We start from the raw sequence: 23,708 nt of genomic DNA, 5'->3' as shown, positions 1-23,708 counted from the left end.
GAAGATGGTTGCTCAAGTAACTTAAGGACAATCTTTTGAAAGTTGGTACATGAATACCATGAACAAGCCACCAAGATTTTGTAACCAATTCACTCTATCCTTAAAGAGTCAACATCATCAAAGCCTTTCTTCTACCATAAAAATATACAAACTCCAAATCGACTTGTCTCCTTACATCCACATCATCAAAGTATTTTAAAGCATTTCTTCCTTTCATCAGTAATTCCACATCTTCATGTGGGGGAACTCTTGATGGATCTTCACTTAACCATTCATGACTATAATATCTACAACATTAAAAAAATATAAACAAATAATATAACCTACAAAGTAATGCATGTAAAAAATATAATCATAAATTAATTTAAGGATGTAAAGTATTACCTTGGGTTTGAAGAATGTACTAGACAATGAAGAGTTATGTTACTCTTAGTCTAACGATCCATTAATATTTTGTGCACTACGTCATAAAAGGGTGATTCTTCATTTTTTTGTCTTTCTTCCGATATATGACTTGTCTCACATTTTAATCATTGAATCCAAGATTGCATATACCAAGTGAAGACAAGTCATATCACTATTTGTCTTTCTAAGAACATCATAAATAGGAGCAATGAAAGAAAGAATGTAATCAATCTTGTTCCACCAAATATCATCCAACAAAGTTTCTTTCACTTTTTTTGCCTTTGCAACATCATTGTCCTTGTAAATAGACCATTCAAGACTAATAACCATATTTTGGAGTCCTTCTTTCAAACTTCTAAACCTCTTGAACATCACAATAGTTGAAGCAAATCTTGTAGGAGTAATAGAAATTAACTTTAATGAATTGAAGTTGTTGTACATTAATAATCTTATAAACTATCCCATGATAAAAATTTAATCAGATTAGCATTGTCTGCAATTTGTGTGATCCAAGAACATTGTTCATAAGTAACATTGTTTTTCTCAACATCCTTGGCTGCCCAAATATTTTTGAATACAAGGTTCAAGGTGTGCACAACACAAGAAGTCCAATAGATAATAGAAAACTTATTCTCTATTATCATACCTACTACCTTACATATAGTTACATTATCAGTCACAATTTGTACCGTATTTGATGACCTAACCTCCATAATTGCATCTTTGATGTGTTAAGCAATGAAATCCTTGTCCTTTATATCACTAGAGCAATTTATCGCCTTTAAGAACATCGGTCCACTCTTAATGACAGCCGTGAAGTTGATAAGAGGTCTTCTTTGAGGATCACTCCACACATCAATAGTAATGGTCATACCTTTCTGATTCCATGAATTTCTTATTAGTTGCAAGAGGTTCTCCACATGGCTTTTTATGTTGTAACCAAGGTAGTTCTCAACTTATTGTAACCTGGAGGTCTATATCCATTGAGATTAGGAGTATTGGCAACATAAGAAAAAGTCTCCCTATAATAAGGATTCCTTGCTAAATGAAATGATAGTCCTGAAGAGAAAAACATCCTCGCAATTCTGGTATCAAGACCATCTGTGCCTTACAAATTGAAACTTTTTTCTAAAGGACCTGAGACTTTTGGAGGAGCACCATCTTGTGCCTATTTGACTTCACTAGGTAGAGAGACATTTTTTCTTCTTTGAATTTTGTATCTTCAAAGTTGCTTCATTGTCCAATTTTTTTAATTCGATATGTTTTGGAGGATTCATCTTTGATCAATGTCTAACTCCTTCTCCCGAGAATTTCAAGGTGAGCCCTTACTCGGGTGTAAGACCCAATGAATGAGATTTCACACGAATTGCATTTGATCATGGCATTTCCCCCCAGCAAGAGTCTTTCTTAACTTCGTGACATATCTCTAAAAGAGTTTGATTTGATCCTCTTGCTCCATAGCTTCTAAACCACTACTCATATCTACAATAAAAATGGATACAATAAGAATCGAGCAAAATAAAACATTGAATAAAAACCTATATATATATATATATATATATATATATATATATATATATATATATATATATATATGAACAAGCACATGACCAGTTAGGGAAAAAAAGGAAAACTTTGATTAAATAAAGAGAGACCAAAATAGAAAGTCCATGGTCACTTTTTCTGTTTTTTTATTAGCCAAACAAAAAGAATTATATTTATAACAAACCCATAATTTTATATTATGAAACATGAAAAATAAAACATAGAAAAGAGAAAGAAATCCATGATTTTATATATTTTGCAAATTTAATATACCGATAATTTATATACTCTGGCAATGCCCAAAGATTGAAAATAACTTTATACCCTGACACTATATTCAGATCCTATTATTTAGTGTTGCATTTCAAATAAAAATATTGGGATCCTATTAAAACTTTATATCAAAAGATAAAACCAACAAAAAGCAATACCAACAATATACTCTTTTTTAAAAAATTTATTATTATTGACTAATTTTGATGTGAATTCACTATAAAATTCAATATAAAATACCATGTATACCATGTGAAACGTGAAAAATTCTAGTATGAAATATCAAAATTCAATATAAAAAGCAATATACCAAGTGCATGAGAATGAGAATCAGTTTGTATTTGGTAAGCATTTTTTAATTTTTTTAATAAATAATAAAAATAGGTGAGGTATCCGTATCCAGATGGTGGGTCGTGTCCAATTGTGTGTGTCCGACGGCCCAACCATGTCCGACGATGAAGGATGCAACTGACACCGCGAGTCGTGTCTACGCCCACGTCCAACGTGCTTCCGACACAGGACACGCCCCTGTGTGGTCGCAACTGTGCTTCTTAGGTTGTTATAGATTCCTTTATCTACTAGTGGAGTAGACATGACAAAAGTGTTAATACAATCTGGTATGGATGAGTAAGGTTATCAAACTTGAGAATATGTATAGATTCAACTCGTAATTCATATAAAAATAATAACAAAAAAATTATAAATAACATATCAATTAAATGTTTAGACAACATAATAAAGTAAATAATAACTCAAATTCTAGAATACTTAAAGTTTAGTAATGCATCACTAATAAATAATAATTTTTAGAGGTGATAATAGCAGTAGAATATTCTCATCGAGGGTTTGATGTTGTTGGAGAACGAGAGTTTGATGTTGTTAGAGGCTTTTTTGATTCAGGAATGACTCACCAAATGAAAGTATGTTGAATCTTAAACACGCATGAAACAATCCACAATGACATGTGTTTTTGATTTAATTTTTTTAACTTCTTTGCTCGCTAGCTCAATGATAAACTCGAAAGTCTATGCCAAGTCTACTAAATAAAATTTACGAACAAACCAATTCAAAAAAATAAGTGAATTCGTACTTAAGAATTTGATAACCATACATATCAATATAGATGGTTATGGACCATCATTAAACGAACTTGTTTTAATTGGCCTAAAAAATAATTAATTGGGTTTATGAAATTTCTACTCATAGTATGTGCCACTTCAATCCACGGGTTAGAAGGATAAAAAAAATTAATTAATAAACACTTGGTTGAGTGGACTACAAATGTGAGAATACAGGTTGAAAAACTAAATTAAGAATACTAGGTTCAAAATCTATAGAAATAAAAATATTAACTTAAAGTAGTGAGTATACCTACTACAACAAAAATATGAGAAAATAGATTGATTTCAGAGACTTGAAAGAAACCTTAAAAAAATTGAACAACTTAATCAAGTTTTTTTAAGTTTAAAGGATTAAAATCACAGGAAAATATAAGTTTAGAGACTAATTTCACCATTTACTTTATTTACGAATAATCTAAGACATTCACATTCAAGTGCATAGAATCGCCTATCAAGTATCTGTTATCGGCATTACACATACGACTTAGTGAATGTTTGAGTTGCTGTTGAAAATCCTCAAAATCGAGTTTCAAAAGAGATCTCGAAAGTGTCTTTTATAAATGATCATTGGATCCATACGAGGATGCAGGTTGCCGCATTATAAACGACACTCCAAACATAACCTTAAATTTAATTGAACTCATATATTTGGCATAATAAGGTAATGTCTCCCATAGTCCCATTGGTGAAATTATCGAGAAAAGAACCATGCAATCCAATAATGAATAACTAGAATGGATAGGTGTATAATTTACAATTACAGGGTAAGATATTCCATCAACCTATGAGTTGAAATCAAAGTTATATTATATGATGATATCTCATATCTAATGGAAAAACAAGAATGGCGACCGCTAGATCTTTATTGGGCTATTGGCCTCTCCATAAGAAAGCGTTTCTTCACTGTCAGCATCTACGTCTACTTTTCGCTCCCTTCTGTTCAAGCATCGTCCTTTTGAATTTTAAGACCATATCATATACTGTTATTTTCACTCTCTTCTTTTCTTTGATCTTTTACGGAAAGGGGATTATGTCGAGTCTTTTAACATGTTGGGGGAAATGGCAAGACTAAGATTTCAAAATAAAAAGCAGAAAAATATTATTTTAAAATGTATGTTTATATATTAAAGATAAAAAAATATTCAATACTTAGTTTTTAAATAATATTTATTAAAATATAACAAATTTCTTAATCATTAATTTAGTTTGAGCTAAATTGTAATTTTGGTCCCTCTATAATATTAAATCCGCGATTTTGGTTCCCTATTTCTAGATTAAGAAAAAAAAATAATCTTGATAAAAATTGAACTCATAATCTTTTTATTCAAAAACAAGATAATACACTTGTCTTGTTTAATTAACTTTATAAATACTACTATATATGTATTACTAGTCAAGAGTTATTAATTTTTTCAATAATAAAAATTTATAAATTAAAAAATTTAATATATAATTTTTTAATTTTATTTTATGTCATTTTATATATTTTTAAAATTATAATAAAATAAGAACATTTTTTATATATAATAATTTATTAATTTATATTAAAATAATTTTTTACAATAAAAATAAATACGTGTAATGTTAAGTATTAAATATTTTATTTAATTTATAATTTTTTTAATTTAAAAAAATTAATAACTTTTCACTATGATTCATATAAAATAATATTTATAAAATTAACTAAACAAAACAAGTTTTTTATTGACTTATTATTATATCTTAACAAAAAAGTCACGAGTTTAACTCGTATAAATTTTTTTTCATATTTTTTATTTTATTTAATTTCTTTATCATATAAAAACATTACTGACTTATTTAAATATCACAAAAACACTTAAAGGTTATATCAAAGTCAAATATTTGACTTTAAAATATCAACATCGGAAACCAAAATTATCACCTTTACTTTATTACACTTATCACCAACTAGCAAGACTTTAAATTTAGTATAAGATCAGGCACGCACATGTCAGATTGGGCAGGAAATTAATAGGAAAGAGCCAGAATTTTTTAATCCAATATACATAAATATATATTATTCATAGATTTAAAAACTTAAAATGTTCTTATTATTCTTTTTCACAGTTTACCTGATTTAAAATAACCATGTAAAGTACTAAAAATTACTAGCTAAAACTATATAAAAAAAAGATAGTAAAACTTAAAAGCATCAAATTAAACAATTTAGAATTCAGATTGGAAGTTTTAGACATTATAAATTTGACAAAATAATTACTTCAATACTCCTGTAATCTGTGACACTCAATTAAGAAGCATATATAATAAGATTAGTTTCTTGATAATAAGCATAAGACCCACAATTATAATTTTAATTTTATTCGTCTTGAAAAGTTTTAAGTAATTTTTTAAATATTCATTTTCATTGAAATAAAACGCTTATAGAATGAGATGAGTGAGAAATGACCATTGCATAATAACTTTTCTATTATGCATAATGTACAAGAATTCTATGAAACTCAGCAATACAAAAATTGTGTCATGGCAACACTTTCACCAAGCTATAATAAATTTTAGCATCTTCCTAACCTTTTATTTGCTATTGTTGTTGTTGTTATTATTGGCTTGTGACGTTGTGGAAAGTTCTTGTTTCATCTTAAGGGCCCAAACATTTTCAAACAAACGTACACTTTCCACCTTTGGCTTATCCTAATTTGACAGTGGTTATAAATAGATAAGATCATTAGCCAAGTCATCAACTTTCCAAAAGCTCCTATGTTTTCCATGTATGGGCTTTTACCATATAACTAATGGGCTCAAAGAAAAAGTGGATTTGCCACATCAACTTGGCCGCCGAAACAAGTATCCATACAAGCAAGCCCACAACTTTCCCAAAAATGTGAGTTGAATGTATCAGCCCCACCTCATCCTCACTTTTATCCAAGTAGTTGGCAATGTTCTGTTCTAATTCCAACTACATAGGATCATCCCCAACTTGTTTCCTAGGCATTTCAGTTTCATATAAAAAAAAAAAAACTTATTACAAAAGCTTATTGTTGTACCTTAAAGTGCCTATGTCACTGCCTGAAATCTATGTGTGTTCTTTCTCTCATATTTTAGTGTTTAATTTTACCAACTCGAGAAGAATAATATATCCAATTTTATGTACTACTTGCTATTTTTAGTTGAGTCAGAAGTTTCTCACAACCACAATATGTCAATCTCTCTCTTATCACATCCACGATATATATCATCCACCATGCACATTACAAACTAAGATTAATTGCACGTACCCCCAAGTAAAAAGCTTCCACAATGCTAATCTGAACTCAGCCTTTTTCTCCACATTAATTAAGCTTTTATCGTTCCTTGCTTTTTTGCAGGATTTTGCATATAAATGGAATTACTGTTTATTAAAGTTTATAATGCATGCACTCGATCGGTATGTATTATATCAGCAAAGCGTACCTTAGGTTTGATTCTTATGGGAGCCTTGACTAATTGACTTTTTCAGCATATATAAGAAGATATTTTATATGTAAATAATTTTTGTATCAGAATGTGGCATTAGTTGAATTAAAACATAATTCGCTGACATATAATTTTATCTAGAACTGAAATAACTCAACATTAACTTCGGCAGTTGGGTTGATGTATTGGCGAATTGATTTGAAACTGGATATTAGATTTGTGTGTCACTCAGAAAAAAAAAATTAACAGAAGTTTGAAATTCCACAATTTACAATCATTTTGGTTGTTATTTACTTATTTTCTTAATATTGTATCTTTTGTTATGATTTGTTTTTAAAAGACTACTTGCATAAAGATTTTATGAAAAATCATCTTATTGAGTTAAATAAGAGGTTGTTATGAGCTATACAATTCTTCTTTTAAATATTTAATATTATTGTATTCTCAAAATTTAAATTCAAAGTCATTAATTAAGATAAAATTATCTTATGTAGCTTATTCATGTGCTCAATAATTTTTTTCCATAAAAAAAGAGAAAATAAGAAATATTATTTTGGTCAATAAAATTTACAAAAACTATAAATGAAATGAATAAAAAATATAGAGACTAATGCATAAATAGAAAGAACTAACATTTAAAAAAAAATAACCAGTTTATAAAATAAAAATATAAGGATCAAAACCTAATATAACATTTAAAGAACTAAAACTTTATTTAAAAAATGACAGACTTTCAATATATTAAACTAAAAAAATCACCTCTTAAAAAAACTAAAAAACTGACGTGCAAAAGGCACTTTAAGAAATCGGTGATACCATACATTTTTCCAAGGTTATAAAAACCATGCGATCGATGCTACTTTTCCATGTCGTTTGCTTTTTCTTCTTTCATTTCCTTCGTTGGTTCTACTTTTATCTTGTTCGTTTTTCATTTTTTTAAACCATTTTTTAAAATATTTTCTAATATTCCTTTTTCTTATACCCATTATATATACTCCTCTTGGTATCGTCTCCATGACTCCATCCTCATTTTTGGAGTTCTTTTTCTGGTAATTAAAAATATGCATATAATAAAATAGAACCATTATATTTTCTTTTTATGAAATTCATTATTATTATTATTATTATTATTAATGACTTTCCCCATCAAACTTGCTGATCAGATGCTGATTCAAATCTTTATCATAGAATGAAGGGTGCATGCAAAAGGGAAAAAGTTGAAAAGAAGAAAGAAACCTTATCCATACTTTACACCGCATGTAAACGAATCAAAGAACCAATACGTTGATAAAAGTTGCGAAGTTAAATATATATTTTCAACTATATATAGGAAGCGAGAAAAAGCACTGAAGTCGTCTTGTATTTAATTTCTTGATAAGCTTTACGAAGTTATCGTATTTATATAATTGTTATTATATTTATTTTAATCATCAGTTTTTAAATAAATATAAGCATTAACAATGTAAAATAAACTCTAAAACCTCAATCGTTCACACGTGATATATTCCACTTCTCAGATGACTTTTAACCCAATTAATGTGGACCGCATTATAACTAAGATTGGATTAAAACAATTATTTATGTTTTCAATATAGTGCTACTTAATTAATTGTCAGGTTGGGAGGGAAGAATTTTCCTAAAATTGATCAATCAGATTCTCAAATTGAAATTAATTATTAACAAATGAACTCAACAAATACTCGATTCATGATAATTTCAATTATCATCAACAAACTCATCCACGATACATAGAGGAGCAATTCACCAATGTAGCTCCGAACGTCACATAATTACCTCCTCAACATCAGACATCATATATAGACCATAAGAGAAATCTCCAAATACATTTTACTCATTCTAGACATAGACGCATAAAAACTTCAAAGTTCCATTGATTTGTTCGTAGAAATTTCTTTTGCAGGTATCTCTCCCCAATTCAACACCGAAAATTAAAGATTCTATCGAGAATGAGAAGATCAGACAACTCAGTCTGACCTCACTAAAACTCAGCAAGAATAATAAAATCTATAAATAGTATGCAAAAATAGCATGATATATAAAAAAAATTATAGAGCTACTTAATTAATTGCCAGCCACAAACAAAAGAAAAACAAAAACATGATTTTATATATGTTGAATCGGACAACAGTCACAAATACTGCTTTAGATGCTAGCCGAAGAAGTTTCATTCTGGTCAAGTACTTTAACAATGTTGGTGGTGTATTATACTTAATTACAAATCATCATATAGCTAGCTAGGTCATGGTTTCATTATCTAATAGTAGTGTTAGGCTACTCCTGTCTCAATCATTATCCACGCATTTTCAAATTAACCACGTCAGTTTTTGGTGGTTTGCACACATCAACCCACTGACTTTCACATGTTTTATTGACCACTTTTATATATATATATATATATGTGTGTGTGTGGGGGGGGTGCCGAATGGAGGTAAAATTTGGTGCTAGTAAGTAGTATCCTTTAAAAAAATGTCAACGTTTGCTTTTGGACGTTCAAAATCATATAGAAACAGACACAAATTAAACCAAAGATTAATGAGCACTTGTATATAGCTAGCTTAAGTGAAGTCATTGAAAAATCAAAATTTATAGCTAAACAACATAGACGGCTAGACAGGTGTAGCATTATCCATTTGCTAGCGCAAATTTCGGAAAATCAATTCCACACGCATGGCATACTTTTGAAGTTTCAAGTCTATAACACGACACTTTCAGATGCGAAGCTTCACATGGCACTCCCATGAAGCTGGGAAAACGAAGGAATTGAATTGAAGATTCTCAATTCGTGAAAGGGTATATATCCGTACCCAAAAAAACAAAAAAGTATGGGCTGAACAAGCATCACCAAAGTGGTGTTAATTAAGTTTCATGCTAACAAAGAACCTTAGCCAATATTGAAGTAAAAAAGTTTTGGCGATGACTATGGGACATGAAGACGTGATTCAAGCATCAATCATGTGACATTGTTGTCCTTTAAACACAATTCTGATTCAATCACTTGTCTTGTCCACGTATGATATGTTTCAGACAAAAAGGGACTCTGACATTTTGAAGTTCAGGTCACATGTCAAGTAGATATATGAATTGAGGAATTTCATATCTAACCTGATGTAATCCTGCAAAGAGCTAGCTTATCTAATATTTTTTTTTGTTAATATATATATATATATATATTAATCCCCCTATATTATTTTTTTATGAAATTTTTACTCACAAAATAAAAATTATAAAATATCTATTTATGTCTGAAAAATATTAAATACATTTATTTATTTTTATTTAATACTACTTCATAAAGTATTAAATGACTAAAATAAAAAGATGAAGTATAACATTAACTATTAATCATTATTTTTTTTAAGATTTTGGTTAAGATACGTGTTATAGTCTAGGCAAATGTTTATAGCCCAAGACCACAACCATACCCGAACTTGGGCCGTTGTGCATGGGCTTCGTATGTTAGATTATTTATTTGGGATAATTTTTTTAATTAGTAGTATACTAATTATGATAATTATTATTTTAATTGCATAATGCTTAATTAAATAATAAGTATTTTTTATTATACTTTATGTAGATGGCCAGTGATGGATTATGTTGCTAAATTGATGTTAAATAAGAGGTTTCTTATTTTATTTTATTTTAAATAGCAAAACTTTATTAATGAGAAAATGGTTAAGCACAAGCAGTGTCCAACGCAAAGCAAGCATAATTTAACATGAATATAAAACTTTTTGTCCAATTAATTAATTAGACGATTTGTGAGTATGCACACTATGTTGATTTCGACAAGTATATTGATTTGGTTCAAATAAAGAGCCATTATTATTTTCAAGAATTGAAGAACAATTTACAAGTCACAAATTCAATTTCTGATAAGAACAAAAAAAAAAGATTTGTATTTAATATTTTAAAATAAATGATAATTTAAAATTAAAGAAAGTAATAAAGATTTAGTTTTAATAATTTTCTGTTAAGTCGCCGCAAAAACAATTTTCTTTTGAATAAATAAGTTTAATGCAATTGATCAGAGGGCCAAGCCAATTAAGTTTCATTTTATTTCACCTAAAAAATTTAAAATTTGGGTCAATTCAACTTGGTTCTCCACTTCGCCTCCGGAATTTACTAATTTGTAATTAGATCTTAGTTCCAAAGGTAAATGATTTTTTTTATTTCTAATTAAAAGTTTTGATTGCTTGAATGAATTTTTTTTTTTTTTATAAAAAAAACAACACTGAAGATCAAGAATATTTAAGGTATAACAAGTCCTTGCCTAATAAATTATAAGGTTCAATTTTCAAAGCACATTCTTATATTAAATTTTTGTTTAACATAAAAATAAAAAGTCATTCAAGGATATATGAATAATGAATGTGAAATACAAAGAAACCATATCTTATCAATCACTCAAATCAAAGGTTTGAAATAACCATAAAAATTCACACAACCCAAACAAAATAGGGTTTAACTAAACATAAAGAAAACAAAGGTAAACACAAAATAGCACTTTGATTAAGTACATCCTGATTTTGTTATGGATCCACGGAATATACAACTTGGATTATGCATTGATGGAGTGATTTTTCATGATGAAATATTTAAGTATTCTTTTTGTTGCATTTTTTATTGGTTAGTAATTGTTACGTTACAATCGACCTATTGAAGTGAAGTGTGTATACTAAGAATTAGGTTACGGTGCACCACCTTACAGATGGTTCATTATGAACCATGTTTGTTTAACCATTAGTTAATATTGCTATCATAGGCACATCACACCAGATTCTTCCAACTCTCTCCCAACAGTCTCTTCCGGCAGTCGCTCGCTGTCACCGGACACCGCTCACTGTTGCCGGAGACGTTATCTTGCGGTGGCGTTTCTTTTACTTTTCTTCTTCTCTCTTCCCTCTCTCTCGAGCCTTAATCTGAAATTCCCCACCTTAATTAATCTGGATATCCCTTTCCAAAATATAACAAAAATTTTCATATTTCAAACACAGATATGAAAAATAAAACAGAAATTATCAAATTTGAAACTCAAATATGCAAGTGCTCCGTTATGGTTCCGATCGAGATGTACTTGGTGGAGACCGCGATAGAGGAGTGGAGTTGTCTAAGATGACCGCCGCGGCACGAGACAAATCAAATCGAACTTGTTGTCGCCGTTTTTTGGCTTGTGGTGGTTCAGCAAAGGAGATTGCAGTGGCGACGAACGGGGACAGAGGCTTGCGGTGGTTCTGCTTGATGAGGTTGCGACAGCTGTCTTTCTTGTTGGGCACGATGGTGATTAAGTTGCGGTGAGTGAGGAATATCAGTCAATGACTCATTTAAGAGGGTGGTGATTTGATACATATGATGCACTAAATCTGTATGTAGATGTGATTAATCTAACGGTGCATAAAAGTGGTTTGGTTCATAATAGACTATATGTAAGATTGTCCATAGCATTGGTTGTATACTAAAACCATATATATATATATATATATATATATATATATATATATATATATATATATATGGTTTTAGTTATTTTGACTTGTATGATATTGAGCTCATCCAATCTAAACACTGATGTTTATCTACAACGTTTAATTGATGATCTCTGAGTTGTTTTGTTGATGTATAACATTTTGCATAAACAAACACAAAGAAAGAATGAAGATTAAGGGCTTAAGATATGTTTCTTTTTATTATTTGTGCATTTGTCTTTCTAAAAGAAGGGAATATTAAATTCAGATTTTGAGAGAGAAGTGTATGCAATGAATAAAATTGTAACATTTTAAAATGAAACGTGGATAGTTGGAATTTAATATTCCCTCTTTTAGAAAGACAAATGCACAAATAATAAAAAGAAACTTTGAAAGGGCTATTTAAAAAAAAATATAAAACCAAAATAAGCAAACTAGAAAAGCAAAATATTACATGCACAAATAACATATTTATGTTTTTAATTTGTAATATGTATATATATATATATATATATATATATATATATATATATATATATATATATATATATATATATTATTTTTTTATTTCATATTGTAATAATGAAGAGGATTTGATATATCTTCCTATCATCCTGTGGTTGTAACAGCTTCTTCTACCAGAAATTCAGAGTCACAGTGGTGCATGACATCATCCCAGTCCAAATTGAGAAACAATTATTAGAGCAAAATAAGAAGGCGGTGCTGCTTGTCGGTACTAAATTTGCGTTGCTTGTTAGTAGGATATAAAGTTTTGGTACACACGTGGAACATCTTCCTTGCTGCTGTTACATTCATATAACTTTGTAGTTACTCCTAAAAAAAACTTTGTAGTCTATTTCAAGTTTTCGTTAGTTTGAAAATGATAAAGTTTGAGTATTTATTTTTAATGCAAAATACACCATAAACATGTAATTATCATCTGAGTGGTGTAAAAAGACACATTTCTCTAGAGAAAAATTACTCACGTACTCTACCTCCTAATCTCTATTTAATACCAATGAACTTCTCCCTCAAGATATGCTCTCTCCTATGAGTTTTTACACTTTCCCATTTGCAAGTAACTAGGCTACTACCGACTGAAAAACCATGAAACTCATCCCTCCTTAAGCTGTGAAGCATATTTTCGATCGAAGCAAGCAAGTTTTTCTAACCCTTCACATTTGAGTAGAACTCCTGCCATAAAATTAATAATGTATTCACAACAATTGAGTCAATACAGTTAGAGTACTTTTTTAGAACATTGTAATTTAAATATTTAGTGTTTTTTAGCTAATATATTATATATACTCATTTTTATAACATGCCCAATTTGACCCATTAATTAATCTTGTTAAATATATAAATAGAAAAAATTGTGAGAAATCCAATTAACACCCAGACACAGGGAATTTAAATTGGCAATCATAAAAATGGAGACTAAAATAAAAGCTACATTAATTTATTTTTATAAGGGGTTTTGGTTTCTCTCAAAAGGGGGTTTTGGTTTAAAAAATTGTATGCAATAGTGTATGGGTGGGTTTATGTTGGACTCATGACAATCAGTGTTACGAATTTACGACACATCACCCAGTTGCAACACGACAAAATCATTCCGCTGCACCAGATTTTTTGACCGACAATCCAAATATTTTTATTTTCCCCCTCTTTTTTCTTTCTTTTCTTTTCTTTTCTTTTCACTGAATAACAAAAATGAAGAAAAGAAAAACATTGAAGGGTGGAAACTTCGGTTCACCCTCTTCTCCCCCACTCTGTTACTCAGCCACAGTAGACCTTCTTTATAAATAGCGATGCAGAGCTTAGCATTCAGATTCCCCCCAACTCTTGGCTCTTTTTCTTCTTAGAAAGAGAGTGTTAGAATTGTAATTATATAGTACTAGTAGCACTTGATAAAGCAGAGATTCTGCTTCAAGTGTCAATCCCCATCCTTTTACCACTTGTTATCATCCACACATTACACTGCCAATCTCTATTCAAAATTCAATAACCCACAAACTAAAACTAATGGCTCTGTTTTCAAATCACCGACACTCTTCCGAAGCGCTCTTGGGCTTTCTACTCTTCCTCGTATTCAGAGGTAAATTTGGATTCTTTTTTGAAATTAAGGAAATGGGTGTCGCTGTGTTCGAGAATCCATACATAGGAATAACCAAACTAAACTAACTCGATTCATATTTTCAAATGCAGGGGTTTCAGTTTCAGGGGCAACATTTACCTTCGTGAACAAGTGCGATTACACAGTATGGCCAGGGATTTTAGGTACGCCGGAACTCGGAAGCACAGGCTTTGAACTTGCGAAGGGAGGTTCAAGAAGCTTCCAGGCTCCGACCGGCTGGTCCGGTAGATTCTGGGGCAGAACCGGTTGCCAATTCGACGGTTTGGGGAAAGGAACGTGCGCCACCGCGGACTGCGGCTCCGGCGAGGTCAACTGCAACGGCGCCGGAGCCTCCCCGCCGGCCACGCTAGCCGAGTTTACACTCGGCACCGGCTCCATGGACTACTACGACGTCAGCCTCGTCGACGGCTACAATCTGCCCATGATGGTGGTGGCCAGAGGCGGCTCGGGGTCCTGCGGCGCCACTGGGTGCGGTGAGGATCTCAACCGGCGGTGCCCGTCGGAGCTGAGGGTGGAGGGCGGCGACGCGTGCCAGAGCGCGTGCGGCGCGTTCGGGAAACCGGAGTATTGCTGCAACGGTGCGTTTAGTAACCCTTCCACGTGCAAGCCTTCCATGTACTCGCAAATGTTCAAGTCCACATGCCCCAAAGCCTATAGCTACGCTTACGATGATGCCACTAGCACCTTCACGTGTTCCGGCGCTGACTACACAATCACATTTTGTCCTTCTTCTCCAAGGTAAACAAAACACAAATTTCGATCCTAAGGTCAAGATTCTAAGGTATCTGCAATTCTAATTGTGATCAATGCATATGGGTCATGATATATTGCAGATATCCTAAACCAAGATCATGATTACATTACAACTACCCTAAAAAATGTTGACGTTATGGCGTAAATTATTACAATTTTGATCATAACGTCAAGATTTCAAAGATATCTACAATTGTAATTATGATTGATGGACGATGTTTATCGGTTATAATTATAGTTGCAGATATCCTGAATAACAATTATAATTGCAGACATATATTACCACAGAAATCATGTCCATAGACCCTTTTTTAAAACTTTGATTGTAATTATCTACGATCATGTCAAGATCACAATTTAAAAACCTTAGGTAAAATGTTAGTAATTCAATTCACATAAGATGCTTAGTGATTGAAGTTCATTTTTTTGCAGTTTAAAGTCTTCAACGGATTCAAGTCCAAAGGGAATAGATGGAGGGTCAGGGTCTGTGGGAGGTTCATCGGTTGAGCAATCTGAATTAGCTTCTACTTCGTGGTTAGCCGACATGGCAACAGCTACAGGGGCCTCAACACGAACACGGCCTCTTGTTGCATCAAAGGTCTCTTTTTCTGTGGTGGTGGTTTTCATTCTCTCTCTTTTGGTCGCTTAGCTTCTGGGTCCCCCTCTCCTAGTGACGTCTCAACTACATCCTTATCTTCCTTCTTCCCTTTCACACAGACACAAAAACAAGATCGATAGCATTGATACGCAGTGATAAAAAAGAGTACTGTTGTGATTATTAAATTATATAGCATATATGTAAATTTTAAGGTGGGACTAGCAGTATAAGCGTTTCAATCATTTGTTGCCGGGTTATTCTGTTGGTTATGGTGAGTTCTTTAATTGTGGTCCTTTGGAATTGGAGGGTAGGGTAGGGTAGGGAATTATGCACATGATATTGATTAGAAATTAGAATGGGCACAAACAACAATCATGTGGCTTAATTTGATGAGGACTCGAGTTAGTGGGTTTTGAGGGCCATCGCCTTTTTGCTCGCTAGGCCTTGCCAGGAAATAGCCGAAAGGAAATAAGAATAGTACAAAAATTGTAACCAACCACGCCAACCAAAAATAACTAAATAAATAAATAGGGGAGAGAAAAAAAAACATTTATTAGTTATTAAAAATGGCTGCCCTACGTAGGCATCCAATCTTTTCATCAAATAACCGTTGGCAGCCTTCAATGATTTCTCTACTATAGTAGTCTAATTTTTGGAAAATGATTAGTAGCCTTTATAGTTATATACTTATATTCCTTAATGAAATTAATCTATATATGGATAATTGGAATAATTTGCCGAGGAAAAAAAATGGATAATAAGAATGATATTTTTACTATAAAAAACCAGTAAGTCGATAGGAATGATTTTTAGAATCGTTATAATAGAAGTTAATAAAGTTATTATATATGATGATAAAACCCCCTCGTATTATTAGTATATATATATATATATATTATATGAGATTAACTTTTATACACTGTTTATATAAAAGATATATTTATATACTTTTATAAAAAAAAAAATCCTGATATGAGCTTTAAATTTATGTAAATAATAATAATATATAAATTTGAGTTAACGAATAATAATAGTAAACTAATTATAAGGAAACAACACTTTTTTAGTATAAATAATGATAAAAGAATCATAATAAATATTTATATAAACAATTATAATTTTTATTTTTATAAATTGAATAATATGATCTTTTTAATAATATAGCAATATATAAATTATTATAGTTATAATGCTAGATATATAAAAATATAAAATATATTAATATATATATATATATATATATATATATATATATATATATATATATATATATATATATATATATATATATATATATATATATATATATAAAGAGAGAGAGAGAGAGAGAGAGAAATGTATAAGCATGTCAAGAATAAATCTTGTGTATAATCAAGAGACACCAGTTGTCCACGTTCCAAAACAAGTGTAAACTAATTTCTTTCTTTGTTTTTTTTTAATTAAATGTTTTATCTTTTAGGTTTAAGGAATTTAGAAAGCATAATTTTCTTAACTTTATTCTTGCATTTTTATTAAGTCAAACAAGAAAATTAATATTAATAAGAGAATGATAGAATTAAATAAATTAAAATTAAAATATTTGATAATTTTTTAAATATTTATGTAAAAACTTGAATGATAATTATTTTAAAATAATGATTGGCTATAAAATTAAAGACGCCTTTGGGTAATTTATGATTGATCAGCAGAAAATGACAAGAGAGTACGAACTAAGAACAAAGAAGGAACTATTAAATTGAATGATTCGATGTTAAACCGGGAAAGATATTTTAAGCAGATATTTCTGGGGACTGGGCTGAGATAAAGGAAAATGCTTGCAACTTTGGGATGAATGTGGTGTTATCGTCCACAAAAAGGCCTACTACCTATCAGGATTTAATTGGCAGAGAAGAATATCATAAATTGATCATTACACGATACACACACAAAATCAGCTCAGAATTGAGACTTGTATTTTCAAGTCCTTTTTCAAGTGTCATGTTGAAGGAATGCTAGCATGCGTTCTTTTCATTCCAATCAAAAGGAAGGATCACGAAAAGGAGAAAGTGAGAAAAAATGAAATGAAAACTTAAATTGACAATTTCAGGAGATTTTTAAATTTGCGTTGGAATAAGAATTATACATCATGAAATGCGGTGTTGATACAAAAACGCTTGAGCGGGGAAGGTCCCTCACAATTGATTCAACGCAGATAAAGGATAAACTTTTTTAATTGATGATTATAATTTATTAAAAATGATAAAATCATAGATAAAGTTTATTAAATAGAAATAAAATTTACTCAATAAAACAAAATTCTTTCCCTGAGTATATTTAATGTACTTATTTTTTTATTGAAGTCGTATGTGAATAATCAAGATGTAAAGTAAGATGATTACTTTAATTATGGATTTTAAAAAAAAATCTTGACTTGTGTGTTTTAATCATAATCATTGATGATAAGATTGATTAACATTTATTCTTTTCATTCTTACGTAAACAAATCTTTTCTATATAAATTGAGATTTTTAATTTTTATTTATATTTTTTATTCTTCATGTGAAAGCTAAAATTTACCCGTGTATATCTTAGAACAGATCACCAAATGCCTTAAGATTTACAACATGCATGATTATTAAGGATTAAAGTAAAATATCTGGATCCATAATTAGTTTCTTGTTTAAGTGTTCTTTGATAATCATTGAATTACGAATAACCGATGAATAATGTAGTGGACAACTTTATGATTCTTTCTCAACATGAGCTTATTTATTCTACAATAGGATCTTTGTAACTTTTCATATGGAAAAAAATTATATGTGATAACTCGATAAATTAAAAACTATAACATATTTATAGTGTGTTAACCTAACAAGACTCTTATTATTTCTTAATGACCCAACTTGACATCTACTAATTTAAGTTTATATTATCTTATTTGATAGTCTGACAAGCTTATTCAATTTAATCACATAAAATAAAGTTTACTAATAATAAATAACTAATATAATTATCTTAAAATATTAACTCGTTGTATAAATGGACCATACTGGATAATCAATACTAAGAGAACAATGCACGTAACTTTTTTAAGTGGCAATGTGATTATTTAATATCTTATAATCTTGACTATTCATATATAGTTGTACCAATATAGTTTAAATTTATAGTTCTCCTTCTTCACAATAACCAAGTGTTCTCTATATTTGTGTGTGTGAAAAAAAAAGAAAAGAGTTATTATCTTTTTAGTTCTTTAATTTTGTAGTATTTTAATTTTAGTCTTTGAATTTTTTCTTACTATTTTTTTTTCGTTCTTATTTTTACCCCGTTAATAGATAGTACTTAAAGTAAAAAAAAGTTAGAGGAGTAAAACCAATACAAAAAAGTTTGGAGAATAAAAATATAAATCTTAAGAAATTTATAAATCTAAAGAAATTTGATGAAATTTTCTTGGAAGTGCATTGCATTAGTCATTTTGATCCCTATGTTAGCACCAATTACTTAACATTAATAAACATGCTCAGGTGTCACATTAAATGATATGTAGGATATGATGTCTTGATGGTATATGTAAACAGACTTTTACTCAAATTTTCTCTTCATTTACTGGACGTAAAAAACTTGCAGTTGTCAAAGAAATATGCTAAGAAACTCATTCCTCAGATTGACTTCCAATAAGTCAGACAACCAATTGATCTAAGAAGGAAAATATAACCTTTAATTTAACATAAGATAGTGTTTATAAGTTAGAATGACTGAATGAGAAAAAAATAAAACTAAAAACACTTGTATCGGTATTTTTTTTATATATTTTTGTTAAAGGATCAATATAATAAGGTTTATGGTTTTAAGAACCAATTTAAATTGAAATTTTGAGTTTTAGATATTTTAAAGGACCATAGGTATCTTTTACTATTCAAACCAGATAGGACCGCGATGTATAATAAAGTTTTTCGTTTAAAAATTTAATGTAACCGTATACACAAAATTTAAACTCGATATGAAGTTATGAACTATATATCTTTACGGTATGATATCAAGAACTAAACTTATTAAGCAGTGAGCATGTATAAAGGGCCTTCTGTTAGGTGCACAACTGCCATCATTCCACGGTAGTAAAATGGGACGTTACTCCTCATATCATAAATAATTGCACATACTCATGCTAAAAGCGAAGAAAATCCAAAACTTTTTTTTTTATCGCATTGTAAAGGTGAAATATACATGAGATGGTTGAAAAATGCTTTTTCTTTTTATGATCTCTGTAGGCACATTTCAGACACCACTTGTTATCAGAAAATGAAATAAAGCTACAGTCTACAGAGACGCCAAAACTAGGGGGGATCCAAATTGGCACGCCCTGTGCTATATGAGATTCCATTTCAAGTTTTACGAACAAAGGGGTTGTGAGTGCTAGTGATTCTTTCACCAAATAGAATCTTTTGGCCTTTGGGATAAAAACCCACATGACTAGTAACACAAAGAAAAGAAACAAATCCACTTTTGGCCCCAAGATATATGAAGATGACTTATGTCCATTCCTCTCAGTGGATGTTTTCTTTCCAATTTCAAAATTTTCCCTAATGTTTCTTCACGCCAAAGGCAAATGGCAAGTAGTTATTTAGAAAGGATGCATTAAAAAAGGCATAGAATGTGAACAAAATATTTGCTACATGCTAATGTTATGACCAACCATTTTCAAGAAAATGTTTGCTGCATGCCTAATAGTTGGGCTAGCATTAGAAAGAAGGATACGTCTAACATCCTTAAACGTAATAGATTACAATTTTAAGTTTTAAAGTAAAGCTAAAATTTCTCTAAATAATGAGATAAGAAAAACTTCTTTTTGATTATGGTTTGTGTAACCACTCTGCTCAACTACCAAATGCCAACAGCAGAATCTCCAGCACACCATTCTAGCACTAGAATTCAGTTAGCTATGATTGTCTACTTTCCATTTCTTTTTGTAGTAAAAGAAAACTTTATATTCAACCCCTTAGAACTTAGAATAACCGACATAGGCTTGTGGTAGTTAGCAGTTTGCTTTACCATGGACTTTTTATACATTGCATTAGCTGTTTCTTGGGCAAGCAATTTTTCTATGCTTAATTATGGTATAGATACGCTACTAAAGGTTGTATTAATTTATGGGAGCAAGCTCCTTAGAAATAAAAGCAATTCTCGCATAAATAAATGGAAAGTTCTTAAAGTATTACCCATCATGTTGTGTATAAGTGTTCAGCACCCTGGCAGAAACGCTATTGATCAGGGATTCAGGATTCAGGAGATCATATTAGTTAAGAAATTAACAAGGAAATTTAACAAAGAAATAAATGTAAATTAATATTTGCTTCCGTAATAGCTAAGAATTCCAAGTCACGTCCACATATACATAAACTCATTTCAATAAGGCAATAACAAATTAAGCATATCCCATTGCTGTAACGTACAAGAGAGAAAAGCATGCATCAATCTTCCACTTGGATTAAATTCTAGTTTTATCGACCCAATTGGATAGCTCCTACCTTTTGACCCCGTTTAGCTTCGCTTCACTTCACTAGTAGTTTTGCTTTATTTGTTACTTTGAAGCGTCTTATTTGTTACTTTGAAGCTTCAAGATAAGTAAACTTTTTCTTTCAAAGGTAATTTGACTGTACAAACAATAGCAAATCGAAAACCGTATCACCTTAACATGAACAAATATCTACGTAAATGATTCATCTAAGTTGCCAATCTTTGACCATTCTACATTACGGAGACAACAACATTCAAATTTTTTTATCACTACGAGGTGCTTACGAGTATTATCTCAATCAAATCTATATAAAGAACTTTTACTTTCCCTTTTATTTTTCTTGAATCCAATGATCAAGTGGATTATAATTTTATTTTATTTTAAATTTTTAAAATCCTGGACTACTTTAATTTGGAGACAAATTTATTCGATTAAGGTGAACCTTCAAATATGCTTTATATTCATTTGAGCAACTTGTACGATGTACCATGAGAACAGTGCTGCCCACTGACGATGTAACCCTAAACAATAGATTATGTAAGGATTGTTTGTTGTTTGCAATTGCTGTATATGGACGTTTCCTGTGTCTCGAAATACATTATACATGCTATGTTATATCTTGTCTAACAAGAGTCAACCAAAAAAGGAAAAGAGGCCCAAAGCATAGTATATCGTAGACAATTACTACCAAATTTACAACAACTCATGCACTTGCTCGATTAATTGAGCTGAACTAGACACTTTGGATTGAACAATCTAAAACACATATAAATATATTACAAATGAAGTAATCCATAATACAACTTTGTATTACGAATTACTCAATCCATTATACATTTGTATTTGTATGCATGTTTGTGGAGGTGCGGTGGCTTCACCTGACCAAGTGCATGAATGGAGGTGCAATGCGACACAACTTAAATCATGCTGCAATGAAAGGGTACAGGAAGGAACAAGGAGGTGCGACTACTTTGGGAAGAGAATAGAAAGTGATGTATAGTAAAACACTACCAAAGGACATAATAATTCATTTGTGTTCATTATTTTAACGTGCACCAAGAAAAAAAAATGGAACATATTAAGTAATTGTTACTTTTAAAAGCATCCATCACTATACACGTTAAAAGCCGAACTGTTAATTACTGCTTCCTTTCCGGAATGTAATTTTACATTCCAAAGTAACTTATGAACACAAAGTAACTTGGAGAAAGTATAATCACGGCAGATAGACACCCTCTTCCAGCCTGACGCGCTTAGGACTTATGAACTAACTATTGGCCCAATGCTAACTGATTCGGCATAAAGAACCCTATTTAACAGGATTGGAATATGGACAATTCTATTTACACCCTTCTATACTCATCACACCCCCAATTTTATTTTTTTATATTTCAAAAAGTGTGATGAGTCATGAGTGTTTAGTAAAAGTGTCAGTTTTAATAGATTAGCCAGGTACAGCACATTCACCCCCAAACAATGTGTCCCTGATTCTTATGAGTTTCATGGATACTTTTAACTAAGACAGTATTTGGTTAATTCCACTTGGATATATTTGAGTAGAAAGTTTCAAAATTGGTGTGAATTTTACCCTCTACCTTTTAAATTTAATTTAAATATTTGAGTTCTTTTTATCTTTTATCACTTTTATACCTCTTTTCTTTCTTTAAACCAAACGATGCCTTATCAAAACACGGATGCGAAAGGGAACACCCTTTAGTCAATAGATTTACTGCAGCCTTGCAGTTAGAATGAAGCTATTACGTTAGAAATTTATAATTTATCCTTTACATTTGTTATAAAAAAAAAAAAGCCCTTTACACAACAGACCTACATATATTAATATTATCTTTTTCTCTAATTATAACATCATCTCAATTAATTTATGCCTTATAATAAAAATAGTTAATTTAATCCGTCAATATTTAATTTGTCAATTAATTTTATTATCATTTTAAAATTATTTTTTTCTTATTTCTCAATTCACTTAATTATTTTTTATTAATGTTTGAAAAAAATTAAGTAAATATATATTGGGGAAAAAAATAATTAATGCATCTAGAAATTAAAAAATAATCTTATAAAAAATGATAATTTGAAAATGATCTTTATAATTAGGGACAAATGCATTATAATTTTACACTCTTTATGTCCATAATTATAACATCCCTTAAAAAATATTTAATTTAATTAATTATATTAAATCTATCAATTAATTATATTATTATTTTAAAATTATTTTTTTTATCTACTATGTTAGTTCTCATTAATGTTTGAGAAAGAATAATTAAGTAAGGATATGTGGAAAAAAATAACCAGTTAATTGAGACGGAGAATTAAAGTAATAAATCCAAAAAAGTTTGGATTTCTCTCCCATGTAGTTATAATAGGGGAAAAAGTTTAAATCAAAATTGTATCAATTTAATTTGAATGATTTCTTTTTTCTCTCGATAAACCTTAATTGAACTAACCT

The 23,708-nt window shown here is 30.2% G+C and overlaps 2 protein-coding genes and 1 long non-coding RNA gene across 3 annotated transcripts; 2 read left to right on the top strand and 1 right to left on the bottom strand.

The window, feature by feature from the left end:
- Positions 1–11,284: 11,284 nt before the first annotated feature.
- Positions 11,285–12,012, bottom strand: LOC102663484 (uncharacterized). The gene is made up of 2 exons (XR_001388458.3): positions 11,872–12,012; positions 11,285–11,716 (listed from the first exon to the last, which is right to left on the bottom strand). It is a non-coding gene; the product is annotated as an uncharacterized lncRNA (long non-coding RNA).
- On the top strand, positions 11,715–13,167 carry LOC102663571 (uncharacterized). The gene is made up of 2 exons (XM_006573491.4): positions 11,715–12,088; positions 12,889–13,167. The coding sequence occupies exons 1-2, from the start codon at positions 11,835–11,837 to the stop codon at positions 13,025–13,027; spliced, it is 393 nt and encodes a 130-aa protein (XP_006573554.1). The 5' UTR covers positions 11,715–11,834; the 3' UTR covers positions 13,028–13,167.
- Positions 13,168–13,930: 763 nt separating this feature from the next.
- On the top strand, positions 13,931–16,001 carry LOC100815652 (thaumatin-like protein 1). The gene is made up of 3 exons (XM_003517122.5): positions 13,931–14,354; positions 14,465–15,131; positions 15,579–16,001. The coding sequence occupies exons 1-3, from the start codon at positions 14,282–14,284 to the stop codon at positions 15,793–15,795; spliced, it is 957 nt and encodes a 318-aa protein (XP_003517170.1). The 5' UTR covers positions 13,931–14,281; the 3' UTR covers positions 15,796–16,001.
- The last annotated feature ends 7,707 nt before the right edge of the window (positions 16,002–23,708 follow it).

The sequence above is a fragment of the Glycine max genome, chromosome 1 (assembly GCF_000004515.6).
Source record: "Glycine max cultivar Williams 82 chromosome 1, Glycine_max_v4.0, whole genome shotgun sequence".
In the NCBI taxonomy this organism is placed as follows: Eukaryota; Viridiplantae; Streptophyta; class Magnoliopsida; order Fabales; family Fabaceae; genus Glycine; species Glycine max.
Note: the sequence above shows the minus strand (reverse complement) of the source record. Positions and strands in the feature narration are given on the sequence as shown.